The sequence below is a fragment of the Marmota marmota genome, unplaced genomic scaffold, assembly GCF_001458135.2.
Source record: "Marmota marmota marmota unplaced genomic scaffold, marMar, whole genome shotgun sequence".
Classification (NCBI taxonomy): Eukaryota; Metazoa; Chordata; class Mammalia; order Rodentia; family Sciuridae; genus Marmota; species Marmota marmota.
The window spans coordinates 7,583,625-7,596,708 of record NW_026000305.1 but is presented as its reverse complement, the minus strand read 5'-3'; the positions used below and the strand labels follow the sequence as shown (position 1 = coordinate 7,596,708).

The 13,084-nt window shown below is 41.6% G+C and overlaps 1 protein-coding gene across 2 annotated transcripts in view; it reads right to left on the bottom strand.

Moving 5' to 3' along the window:
* Positions 1-1,636: 1,636 nt before the first annotated feature.
* The window catches only part of Rtl3 (retrotransposon Gag like 3), a 22,916-nt gene continuing 11,468 nt past the window's right edge, over positions 1,637-13,084 (bottom strand). The window contains exons 1-2 of one of the 2 annotated variants that reach the window (XM_015502106.2): positions 4,209-5,614; positions 1,637-3,589 (exon numbers count right to left, since the gene is read on the bottom strand). In XM_015502106.2, the coding sequence (XP_015357592.1) occupies positions 1,645-3,384 (1,740 nt within the window). In that variant the 5' untranslated portion in view covers positions 3,385-3,589; positions 4,209-5,614 and the 3' untranslated portion in view covers positions 1,637-1,644. Of the gene's footprint in view, positions 3,590-4,208; positions 5,615-13,084 lie in introns of those variants that run through there. The other variant, XM_048797269.1, reaches the window with a different exon arrangement.

The following is a 13,084-nucleotide window of genomic DNA, read 5'->3' as shown; positions in this document are numbered from 1 at the left end:
GGGGGGGGGGGGGATTTAAGCCAGGGCACTAGCTCCCTCTCAGGTCCACAAGTGTATAAGTTCTTTTCTCTTAAGTTGCTTTATGGGTGTGTCATGCAGGCAGCATGGCTAACAGGGCAGGAAAATCTGTAAGTATAGGAGAGGTAGCTAATAACAATCTGCCTGTGTAAAAAGCTGATTCCTGCCACACTGTTGCTCCTGTGCACTGGTAAGAGCAGGTAATTAGGGACAAGTTCTAGGGCCAATTTCCCTGGTATAGGAAATAAGACCTTAACAATTTACAGGGAGGGCTGGGTCACCAAGGGGCTGTGATTACCTGTTCAGTTGCTCTTCTTTGGTTAATTTGTGAAGTCCAAGATGCTTATCTTCAAAGTTTCTCAATGTCTCTGTCATTGCTCCCTTTAATTGTAAGAATTTCCTCCCCCACCCCTTCCCTCTCCATCCAGCAGCCTTCCCCTAAACCATTTCCTCCCAGTCACTCCCCAAACCTTCTTCTGAAACTCACCTCCACTTTCCTCCTAATCCCTCCAAACCTCACCAAATCCCAGCCCCAATCCTTCCCTAATGTCTACATCTCCCCCTACTTTATCACCTCATTACCTGTTACTACTCCTGGAATGTTCAGGACCCCACCCAAACTTTGAGCCCTTTCCAATTCCCTCTCACCCTCCACCATTCCCTTATCCCCCTCCCTCAGCTAAGCCAAGAAATAATTCAAACATGGGTAGAAATTGCCAATGTTTATTGATTCTTTTAAAAAATATCACTTGTAAATGAATTTTATTGAAACATGCAATTTTATGCTAAAGAAAATCTTGATAAGAAAAAAAAATTAAGTGGATCTAATAGCTACGATTTTCAGTATTAGTTTCTAATATCTATTCTCATGCATATTGTTAGTATAAATTGTAATTGAAATAGCCCCACATAATGTAGGGGTTGGGGGCGGGAGGGAATTCATGCAAGGTAAATGAAAAAAAAAAAAGCAGCTCAAAGTCGTCAGGTTCAATCCATGATCCAAGAGGCAGGGTCGTTGTACAGGTAGCCTTAGTTCATAGCCAGAGGTTCAGTGGAAGATTCAGAGCAGCAAATGCTGATGACAGCTGAGGTAACAGAAGACAGGTTTCCAGAAGTCACTAGGACCCAGGATCTACCCAGCAATTATTTCATCACGACGTCTTCTATTCCATCTGTGCCTGAAGCAATTGTAGTGACAATAACGTGATGGAAAGGACACAGTGCGGGTACTCCACTCGATGTTTGGGTCGTGCGTTTCCAGCCAGTGGATTCCAAGAATCAGAGGGTACCTCGGAGCATGAATAATGTCAAACTGGAGCTCTTCAACATGGTTTCCAATTTTGACTTCAACAGGTGGTGTTTCCTTGGTTATGGGTCCATTAATCAACGGACGTCCATCAACAGTTTCGAGCATCAGAGGAAAGATGTTATTGCGGATGGGCAGCTTCTCTCGAAGAACCACGGAATGGTCAATGCTGTTTCTGTAGGAGCCTGAATCCACCATTGCTTGCTCAAAGAACTGTCGTCTTCCCAGTCGGATTTCAACAGTCAGCCATAGGGTACGGGACATGGATATTGGAAGACAGGGGGACGCATATTTGTAGATTGGCCCGCCCGGGGTCCCCCTTACCGCCGGGCCTCGATGTTTCCCGCCTGCTGAGCACGTTGTGGCTTGACAGGGCAATCTCTGGCGAAATGACCAGGATGGCCACAGTAGAGGCACAAGTGGCCTTCACGGCGGCGGGCCCGTTCAGCTTCACTGAGGTGTGGACGATTACCCACAGCTTGCGCAGGCTGATTTTCAGCTGGTGGACTCTCAAGCCTATCTCTATCTTTGGAAGGGCTTGCCCCTGGTGGGTTGGGATCAGCCTCACCACTCAGCTTCTCTTCCAGACTGATACATTGAGTGATCAGATTAGATAGGCTGGTGACTGAACTTGTGAGACACAGCTCATTCAGGATAGAACTGGCAAGCCCTTCTTGAAATTGGATGCAGAGAGTGCTTTCATCCCAGTTCAAATCTTGAGCAATAAGGTGGAAATGGGTTGCGTACTGGTGGAGAGATCCCTCCCCTTGGCACAGCTGACGGGTGTGGTAGTTGGCATCTTCCAGGTTTTCTGGATTGTCGAAAGTATCCAGGAGCACTTGTAAGAAACTTTCAAATTGCTCCAGCAGGGGGCTTTGTATATCCAGCAAGGGCTGAAACCACCTTCCTGCCTCACCTGAGAAGCGATTGCCAATAAAGCTCACCAGGGCTGCTTCCGTGGGATACAGGTGCCCTCTGATTCTCATGTAACTACTCAGTTGGATCAGGAACTCAGGAAGCTTCTGGGCATCCCCATTGAAGGCTAAAGGATATTCTAGGGGGAAAGCAGCAACCTCTAACCCACTGGAGGCCTGAGGGAACTCTGAGGTGGCTGATGTATCCACCACTATTAAGCCTTCCAGGGACTCCTGGGGTGGTGCTGGGAGTTCTAGGAACTCCTGGGTATCTGAAGGATCCAGGGGCTCCTGGGGCACCCGAGGCTCCAGAGGCTCCTGGGGAGCTGGAAGCTCAAGGAGCTCCAGGTGTGCTGAGGTCTTCTGGCATTGTGGTGCCTCCTGGGATTCCTCAGCACTTGGGGCATATGGGGGTTCTGAATTCTGGGGCTCCTGGGACGCTGAGGTATCCTGGGTGCCTGAGGGCTCCCAGGGCTTCTGGGCCTCCTGGGGCTCCTGGAATGCTGTGGGCTTCCAGGTAGTGAGCTCCTGGGGCTCTGTGGGTCCCTGGGGCTCCTCATTCCCTGAGGGCTCTTGGAGTTCCCAGACTGCTGGGGTATCCAAGGGCTCTGGGGACTTCTGGAGTTCCTTGATCTCTGGGGACTCCTGGGACTCCTTGGTCTCTGGGGGCTCTCGGCACTCCCAGGTTGCTGGGGGAGCTGAGGTCTCTGGGGACTCCTGGGGCTCCTTGATCTCTGGGGGCTCTTGGAACCCCCAGGTTGCTTGGGGAGCCCGTGCCTCTGGGGACTCCTGGGGCTCCTGGATCTCTGGGAGCTCCCGGGACTCATTGATCTCTGGGGGCTCTTGGAACTCCCAGATTGCTGGGGGAGCCCGTGCCTCTGGGGACTCCTGGGGCTCCTGGATCTCTGGGGACTCTTGGAATCCCCAGGTTGCTGGGAGAGCCTGGGGCTCTGGGGACTTCTGTGGCTCCTGGGCCTCGGAGGGCTTTTGGAGGGGTTCATCCCCTTTGGCTGCACAGGCTCTCTGGAGCTCTGGGATCTGGGCCTGGAGGGCAGCATTTTCTTCCATCAGACGCTGCACTTGGGCCTGCAGAATTTCGTTCTCCAATTTCAGAGCAATATAGGAGGCAGCTAAGTCCTCTACCATCTTTTGAGGAAATGGGCTTGGTTTGGCAATTTGCTACCAAGAGAGATTGGGTGGGTGCTTGTAAGGTCTTTTCTGAAAGCCGCTCACAGGCAGACGTCAGGCTCCGTGAGTTTTCCAAGGGGTGGGGATTTGGGACCCGTCAAGGCTGATTACCAAGAGGTCACTGGGAGCCTCTGGAGCTCAGCAAGGGGAGGTGTCAGATACACTGTGAAGAGAGTGGGAGCTGAGGATCAGAAACTGTGGAAAGTACTCATTCAACATAAATCAGAACAAAATCTGTCCAACAGTGCTGGGTTTCTCTTATCACAAGCTCATATTCATGAACTGGTGCATAGATACTGGCTCTGGCCCCATTACATTTTAAGAATAGCACCTGACCCAGACTTTGCACGTCATTTTTGCATTCTTAACATTATATCAGAAGCAATTTCTCCATATTGTTTTGTTTTACATGGTCTTTAATTTCAAATGTCTGCCTAATACCCCAATGCAACACTTGGATTTTAACAGCTGCTTTCAGTGACTAAATCAAATATTTGAACAATAAGGGGATTTTAGGCTCTGTGGTGGGCCAACCCAAAAGATATTTTTGGGTGACTAGGGTAGGAGGTAGGGGACAGCTCTTTCTGACACCTCAGAAATCATACCACATAAGTAACCACACATGACCAACCCCAGGAGAAAACAAGCAAAAGTTGACTAAATATATATACATGTATATATGCATATATATATACACACATATGCGCTCAGCAGACACATGCATATTATTTATAAAATGCCTCAAAATAGTTAAGAAAATAATCTTTATAAATGTACATTACCATTCAGAGACTTAGTGCAGGAGCTCGGCTGTCTGCGTACCCATCGCTGAGGAGGGAAGTGTGTGAATGGCTGTGGAGGCTTGCCTTTTCTGCACACACTGAACTCAAACAAACACACCCACTCCCAGAACACGTTCCAACTCTCCTCTGTAACGTAGCTATTTCGAGTGTGGAAGAGTTTTTTTGACAGTACCTCACAGTTCAGAGCCGCAAGGAAAGTAGGATGCTGTGCTGATGTGAAGCAGCCTCGTGTACTCTGTCCTTGGTTACCTTAATAAATATTTGGCCAGGAAATTGGGAGTAATACCACTGCCCTTGTGAAAAGTTGCAAACATTTCTGAATGACCACAGCGGTTTGAGACTTGATTTTTTTATGTCTGTCTCATGTAACCTACGCTTACTTTATCCACACGGGGCCATTTGTTTAATTTCCACTTAGAGAGCAGCCTGCAGCCCTTCAGCCCCTTCCCCTGCCCACCTACTCAGTCTTAGGATCCCTTCTTGTAATTTTTTTTGGAATCTTTACCATGGACAGACCTAGGCTAGTTTAATAGGGTAAGAATATGAGGGAGGCCACTTTTTTGATGGGTACTTGGTTGGGGCAGTCTTTCATATCCCCTGGCACTTTCTGAATATCCTGGCCCAGGGTTCTCAGACTTTCTTGAGCCACTCTGGAGCTCCAGGCAGCACCCAGGTAGACTGATAAGGACTGGCCTCTTGCAAAGTGACCCTGCTTAGTACTTCACTTTCTTTTCTCATGCCAGATCACAATTATACCCTGGGCTTGAGCCATGTGGCCATTTTAGGCAAGGCTCAGGGGCAGTTATTTTCATCTCAGTAAGGAGTGGGGTTGGTGGTTGTATTTGGCCACTTCAAATCACATATCAACTTAGACATGATCTCAAGTCTCCTTTAAAAATGGTCAATTCCACATTAGTCAGCATAATGAGATAAACTCTGGAAATGGAATAAGCCCAAAACATAACAAACTCACAATCTGGGCTAGCTGAACCTGAATGTGGAGGTCTTGAAAAGTCAAGATCTTTTTCAGTTTGAGTTTATTCTCTCCCTCCCTTTTAATGTTTTCTTTTCTAGAGGTGTACCATACATAAAAATACCACCATCAGGGCTGGGATTGTGGTTCAGTGGTAGAGCGCTCGCCTAGCACGGGCAGGACCTGGGTTCAATCCTCAGCACCACATAAAAATAAAGGCATGGTATTGTGTCCATCTATACTTAAAAAATAAATATTAAAAAAATACCACCATCATCAGGGAATGATGTGCTCTGTTGATGCTAATTTTTCAGATATCTGAAGCCTTCCTCCCATTTGAGAAGCCAAAACACTGTTGTTTACTTTATGAAGAAATCAGAGAGGTATCTAAAGCATATGTTACCTGTCCTTATCCACTATTAAGTAGATGATTTGAACATAATTTGATCTATTTTAATTGTTTGGAGTCATACTTACAGAAACCCACCAGTTTCACTCTTGTAACACTGTGTTACCCTCTGAAAGCTACTGAGAAATATGAAGCAGTCTGTCTCCAAATAAAAACTTACAAATTGCTATGTTTTCCAACTTCTTTTATTTTCTTATTCCTTTATATTTTGCTAACCTTTTGCTATCAAATAGCCCTTTACATCACTACCTATAAGCCAAGTATATACAAACTGGGTAAATTACTTAGCTGCTCTAAAATTTAGAGTCTACACCTCAGTTTATGAAGCTGTGAAATGGAGCTTTTAATTGTAGTTAACTTTTCAGAGTTGTCACAAAGAGGCAGTGAAATGATGTATGTAAAAGGCTTAGAAAAATATTTGGCAGCTAGTGACACCCAACAATGTTTAATAATAGTGACAGTAATAATAAGCTGTAGTAGCAATAAATTCATTATAATTTATTCTTTCTTATCATCAGTGAATCAGAAAACTGGATTGGTGAACTTTCTCGAATTGTGTAGGAGTTGAGCAAGGGCTCTCATATGAATAAATCTATAGCACATGGATTTTAAAGCATTGATTTTTTTTTTTTACCCCTCAGGAGCTTTTATCTTTTCTTCCTGGCTGGATTATGGATGATTTAGTTTACCAAAAAAATTCTCTAGAATCAGAACTGGAGGTACCTTAGCAGGAAGATGAGATGATTAACATGGGGATTGTGGAACAGCCAAGATAGATGTTTAAAAAGTCCTTTGACTAAAGCACTGAACACTGCCTTGCCTACAGGCATATTTATTCAGTGGGTAAACACAGTGAACTTTCTTCCCCCACTCCCCTCCACTAAACAGCAAAGACCAAATTCAGTGTCTTTTGGTACAAGTTCCAAACTGCCTAAACATCGAGAATTATTCTCTTTTGAGTGGAAAGAAAGAGCTATACTGACTTTTGTCAAGATGCCTAAAGTGGTTTTAATATCCTGAATTAGTCAAGTAAGAATAGGAAAGTAATCACATCCAAACTCTCTTCATGTTTCCCCCACACTTTAATCCTACTTCTTATACTCACAACACGATGGAATTTATGGAGCCCTTAGAATGGTTAAGAAAACATTTTAAGTAAATAAAGTTTTGTTAACTGGGCAAATGAATATTTCAGGGAAAAAAAGACAAGTATGTTCAGTTAACAGATATGAAAAGGCTGCACAATAATAAGAAATGTTCATGCTCAGTTATGTTAATAAGATACATATGTTGATTGTTAGCTTAGGAAGAAAGAGAAGGGAAAGGCTGAATGAGTTGAAATTCTACTTCGTACATTCCACTAAGAAACATAATTTTATTTTGCTAGTAAATGTACAATCTGAACATTTTTAGGTTTCTGCAGGGGTCTTCATCCCCCAAAACTGACTGTGATGCATTTTTAAGCAATTCAGGCTCCTAGCTTTCCTTCTCCTTACCCTGGAATATAATCAACAGGACACGTTACCCCATGGGTCTCTGGCACAATGCCCAGCTACCCCTTGGGGGCAGTCCCACCCTGGTGTCTGTTTTGTTCAACATGTTATTCCTATGATTGCGTTAGAGTTTGCAGCACTTTCTTAAATTTAACCCATCATGTGCTTAGGACAGATTGAAACTTCATTATCAACAACACACCATAACACAGCACTGGGGTACTGGGAGTTCCTAATTCCTATGGATTTTGGAAAGCTGAAGAAGATCTATTCATGCATATGACTAGGATCCAGAGCACCTGGTAATTAAATGGAAACAGAGTCTATCCCAGGACAACTCTGAAGAAGTCAAAATTTGTCACTCTTTCCTATCCCTTTATGACATTTGTCATCTTCTTACTTTATTTCTTTTCCTATACTTAGGAGGTCTTTCCTCTTGAATAGCTGTCACTTTGGAAATGTAAATCCCTACTGAAGTATACTATCTTATAGGGGTTTAAAAGGAAATTTCTTGAGGGTGTTTGTTTTTTTCATAGGGTATTCTGACAGACTGCAACTCCTTCAAGACCCTTCTGTTAAGAGAGATATCCTGGGGACAGAGAGATCATTTTGGCATCCTTTAGGTCACAGCATGTTTTTGGTTTCCTAATAAGGAATCTTGTGTTAGCATATTTGCTTTATGAGTTAAATGTTGTGGTTTCATTGAACCTTAGTGATGTGCTAACCAGGGTGCCTTAGTTAAGAGCCAAGGCAACCATCATCGAAGCCTAACAGGAGTATAAGAATCCTCTGTTATAATCCCACTCCTGGGGAGGCACATATTGTAGGGATCTGGCCTTCTCTATTTCCTGGACCCCTACTCTCTGGGCTTTGCCAATATTGGTTGACCCAGAAAGCAAAATAAGTCTGAGCTGATGGTACCAAGAAGGCAGGGATGAGAGAGAAGTTGGTGGAGAGGGAGGAAGAGAAGGAAATGGAGGAAGAGGGATAGAGGGAGAAAAGCAGGGAAGAGGGAGGGAGGGGAACAAAAGGGGATGGGAGAAGGAAAGATAATATCAGAAAGTTTAGAAAGAAGCTCAAAACTTGGCATATGTACATTTTGATCAAAGGTAAAATTTAAATTTATGGTTCATCATTTAAAAAATAATGTAAAAGGTGCTTATCTTTTGGATGCTAAGGCTTCCCTCTAAAGGACTTAGGTTATGGGGTGACTAAGGGGGAAGGTGGGAGTATAGAGTTGGATGATGCAGCAGGAGGGACAGAATCCAACCCTGCAGTTGTGCTGTGTACAAATGAGATAATAATTTTTAAAAGTGCTTGTTAAAAATGTGCTCATAGAAAGAACACAGGCTTTGAAGTAGGGCAGGTCTAGGTTCAACTCCCAGCTCTGCTTTTTACTAGCTGTGTGATCTTGGCCAAGTTACTAAAATTCTCTGGGACTCATTTTCCTCATCTGGAAAGTAGAAGATAATAATAGGTATTTACTGAGTTGCTGTGAAGATTAGAAATAACGTTAGTACCTAAAAATAGATAATTACCAAGTTGCAGCAAATGATAAAAATTAGCCAAACAAAATTCCTCTCTCTCAACTTTTTATATAAACCCAACTGATTGCTCCAATACATTTGTCTTTCCATAAAGTAAACTCACATTCCTTCCTTCTCACTCTTTCTACAGTAGTTATTGAGTATGCAAGCAGTTAAAGGTATTGTGTTGCAGTTGCTGCATGCATATGTGTGTGTGTGATGTGTGTTTGGTGTTTGTGTGCTGGATGAGGAATACAAAGCTGAGTTCATTTGGAGCTCTTTCTTAAAGAATTTACAGGCGAGTGGAGAAGGCAAAATTCGTACATTAGTATAAATATGTAGATACCACTGCTGCTAAATGTCATCTGAGACAGTGACAGATAAACCCTCTCAAGGTGGAAAGAGTGAGTGAGCTTCTGCATATGGTGGTGGAGAGGAGTAGGGGGAGAATCTGGGAAGGCTCAGTAGAAGTGGTGGCTTTTGAACGGGCTTTTGAGTTGGACCTTGGAAGAAGGGTAAGATTTGATCATCCCAATATGGGGTAAAATTAGAAAAGTACATTCTCATCAGAGGAAACAGCAAAAACAAAGACATAGTGGTTGGGAACTGCAGCCTGTGAATGAAGAAGCAATAATTCAGCTTGGATGAAGCCTAGGGTATGTGAAGGAAGAGTATGTGTTCATAGACATAATGTGACACAGAGCTATTCAGACAAAGTTGAATTTGGCAGAGACATGACAGTAAATGTGCAAATATTTTAAATATCATTGGTCAAGAAATATGTGATACTGACAATTCCTAACTGCCTTATATATCTTGTTAATTTACTAACCTCCTGGTATTCATTATCATTCCCTCAAGAATACCTGAGAGGTTTTTAATCTGCTCTATCAACTGATCTTCCTTCTTAATATCTCAAGAGCTTTCTAATGCAGGCTTTCTTAACACCCTGTAATTCTGACTCTGATTTCCTCCCTGCTAACCCTAACATGGGCCTCTTGGTTTAGTTATTTCATCTCAATCACTTCCTCTAGCAGCATATTTGCATAAACAAATTCCATTTTCCCATTTCCTTCCATTCCATTTCTGTCATTATTTTGTTCTTTGTCACTACTGTATTTGATTTTTCTAGCACAGCTGGATTATCTAAAACTGAGTTTCTGTTTTTGTGTATACCCCCGACAGAAAGATAGGCCCCTACTTATTCTCTGATTATTTCTTGGCTGAAAGACTGGAGCAGAAAATATCATTAACGAGGAATCACATCAGATTCCTGGAACATTTGTATTTTCTTCATGCATGCCAGCAGAGCAGATTCTACCAACATGTGCAAATGGGAAAGATTACACTGATGAATTATTTGTCAAGGACTGAAAAGGCATTTTGGTTTTTGTAATTTTTAAGAGAGCATAGAGATTTTTTTTCAGTTGCTTTTAAACAGACCATGTGGTACTTATGGGGGAATTTTTTGCTTTCAGCATCTGTGTAACTTAGGTATGGTACAATGTAGTCACTGTGCTGCATTAGGGTGACTGAAAAGGTAACATAGTTTGAAAAATAAAGATTTTTAATTTAAAAAGAACTCTATGGAAGGCATTTCTGGCAAATTTCAAAAATATATTGTTAATCATTTCATTGTGACTGTGGGTAGTGGGGACGGAGGGGACTTTTAGTTTTCATTTCAAAACCCTCCAGTAGGCAGTACCATCCTCCCTCTCTGGCAATGTTCATTCCCTTCACATTTATACCTGCCTAGACTTGTTAGTCTCTACATTGTGCTACCCACACAGCACATCTATAATATCTTTGTTCTTGTGGCTATACCTCCTATCTGGCTTTCTACCTTTAGTAATCTGATCTATCTTTCTAACTCATCTGAGAAGCTGCTCTTCCAAGTAGTTCTACATGATTTCCCTAGTTCACAACTACCTCTTTCTCTATCCTGTGCTAATTTGCAAATGCAGCCACATTGACTATTGATTATAGTTCTCATGATCTAATTATTTCCTGTCTCAATATCCTCTGACCAGTTAGAGAAGCTGTATGATTTCGTAGCAATTTCTCTGGGTGTGTTTCCTCATCTAAAAATGAAGGGTGTTGGATGATTTCCTCAGTTTCTTCTAACTATCTAGGATTCACATATTTGTGAAAGAGTTTTCGAAAATTCTAAAGCCCTATACAAGAGAAACTGATGTTAGGTTTGTACTTTTAAAATTCCCCATAGTTCTTACATTACCAGGTAAAATACCTACATCTCTGACAAACTGTACAACTCATCTTAAAGTTATTTTTAATTTGTTTTTAAATTTTTATTTTTTAGTTGTAGATGGACATAATACCTTTATTTATTATATGTGGTGCTGAGGATTGAACCCAGTGCCTCACATGTGCAAGCCACAGCCCCAGCCCAATCATCTTAAAGTCTAATCAAAACTCTACTGTTCTGTTTTGAGCTAACTTCCAACTTTCAAACAAAAAAGGGAAACCTATTTTTCACAAATTAACAGATTTGCACATTTTTCTTCTGTTGGCAGCTATGCCTTTTATTCTCGAGCTGAAAAATCACTTGAACATATTTTGATTAAATGAAGAACTGGCATTGGTAACTCATTTAAATGCTCTGCTTCATCAAGTCTGATAATTTAGAAATGTTCTGATATCATATTTTGATAACACATCCTAGAGAAACTAACTTCTCAGAAATGATAAATAATATTATTCCCATACCATGAAAACAACAACAAAACAACACTTCTATAGTACATACTAAGCACTGGATACTATACTAAGTTTTTTACATACATTAACTCATTAAATTCTTACAAGAACAGAATATGGTAGGCATTTCCCCCTCCATTTCACAGATGAGAAAACTGAGGTCCAGAAAGGCTAAATCATGTGCCAAGGGGGTTCTATAGTTGGTAAAAAGCAAAGACTTCATCTCAGGGAGACTCTCTTCAACTCTGCCCCTAACTTTCATTGTGACCATGGATAAGTCCCTTCTCTTCTGAGCCTTATTTCCTATTCTGGAAACGGGGAGACTAGACTAGTCAGAACTTACCCATGGCTACCCACAGGCTTGATGTGGCCTGCAGATATTTTGATCAGTTTGTACTTATTTCAAATTTGATTAAGAGTGAGAAGATTCTACAAAAATAATCCATATTTTCAATTTCTCTTGAAAAATTGAGAGATCTGGATATACTAGTGCCACATTCCTACATGGCAATGACCAGCAGGAACTAAATACATTCAGGGAATTTCCTTTAGCAGGGGAGCACACCCTTGCTTTCAAGAATCCTACCACTCATTACTGCTTTACTCTTTTGGTTTTCTGTCTGGCTTCTTTCAGATATTTGAGCCTGAGTTCTAATCCCTGATATATAGTTTTTAAACTCCCCTCAAGCTTCAACATTTAATGCTTTTATGTGTAGTAAAAAATACTGTAGTTGCTACTAAATGCACAAGACCATGGGTGAATCCCAAAGACTTTATGTTAAGTGAAAGAAACCAAAAACCAAAGAGTGATACTGTTATATGAAGTTCAATAACAGGAAAATTCAATCAATAGTGCTGTAAGTATGAATAGTAACTAGTTTCGGGGATAAGGGTATAGCCATTGGGAAGGAGCACAGGAAACTTTCTGAGTTTGAGTGATAGAAATATTCCATATGTGATCTGAGTGACAGTCACATGAGTGAACACATATGTAAAAAGTCATCAAAGATTTGTGCATTATACATTATGTGAATTGCATATGGTATTTTGAGTAAAGTACTTATAAAACAATGTGTCCAGTGATTTCCATATGCTGGTTTTCAAAGGGCGGCATCAGAAAAATCTGACATGTTTTATTAAAAGAAGATTCCCAGGACCTAGGGAAGACTAATGTTCTAGAATCTCTGGAGTTAGGGCTTTTAAATCTATATTTTTTGTTTTGTTTTAATTTTGATTTGTTATGACAACAGAATGCATTATAATTCATATTACACATATAGAGCACAATGTTTCATATCTCTGGTTATATGGAAAGTAGTATTTTTTTAAAAATATTTTTAGTTTTTGATAGACCTTTATTTTATTTATTTTTATGTGGTGCTAAGAATCGAACCCAGTGCCTCACACATTCTAGGCGAGCGCTCTACCACTGAGCCACAACCCTAGCCCTGAAATCTGTATTTTAACAAGGACTGAGAACTTTAGAAAGGAGCCAGATTTGGTGACTCCTGTTTCTTTTCTCTTTCTGGCACTTTTAAATCCTGTTCTGAAATGAATTAAATTGTTGGCAGGCAGGTGGGATGAGAAGAGGAATAGTAACTCAAACTCAACAAAACAAATCTAAGCAAAGGTTTATTTTCTGGCTTGCTTAGAAGTATGCCTGTGGTTTGTGGGCTAATAGAGATATTGTGTGTGTGTGTGTGTGTGTGTGTGTGTGTGTGTGTGTGTGTGTGAAA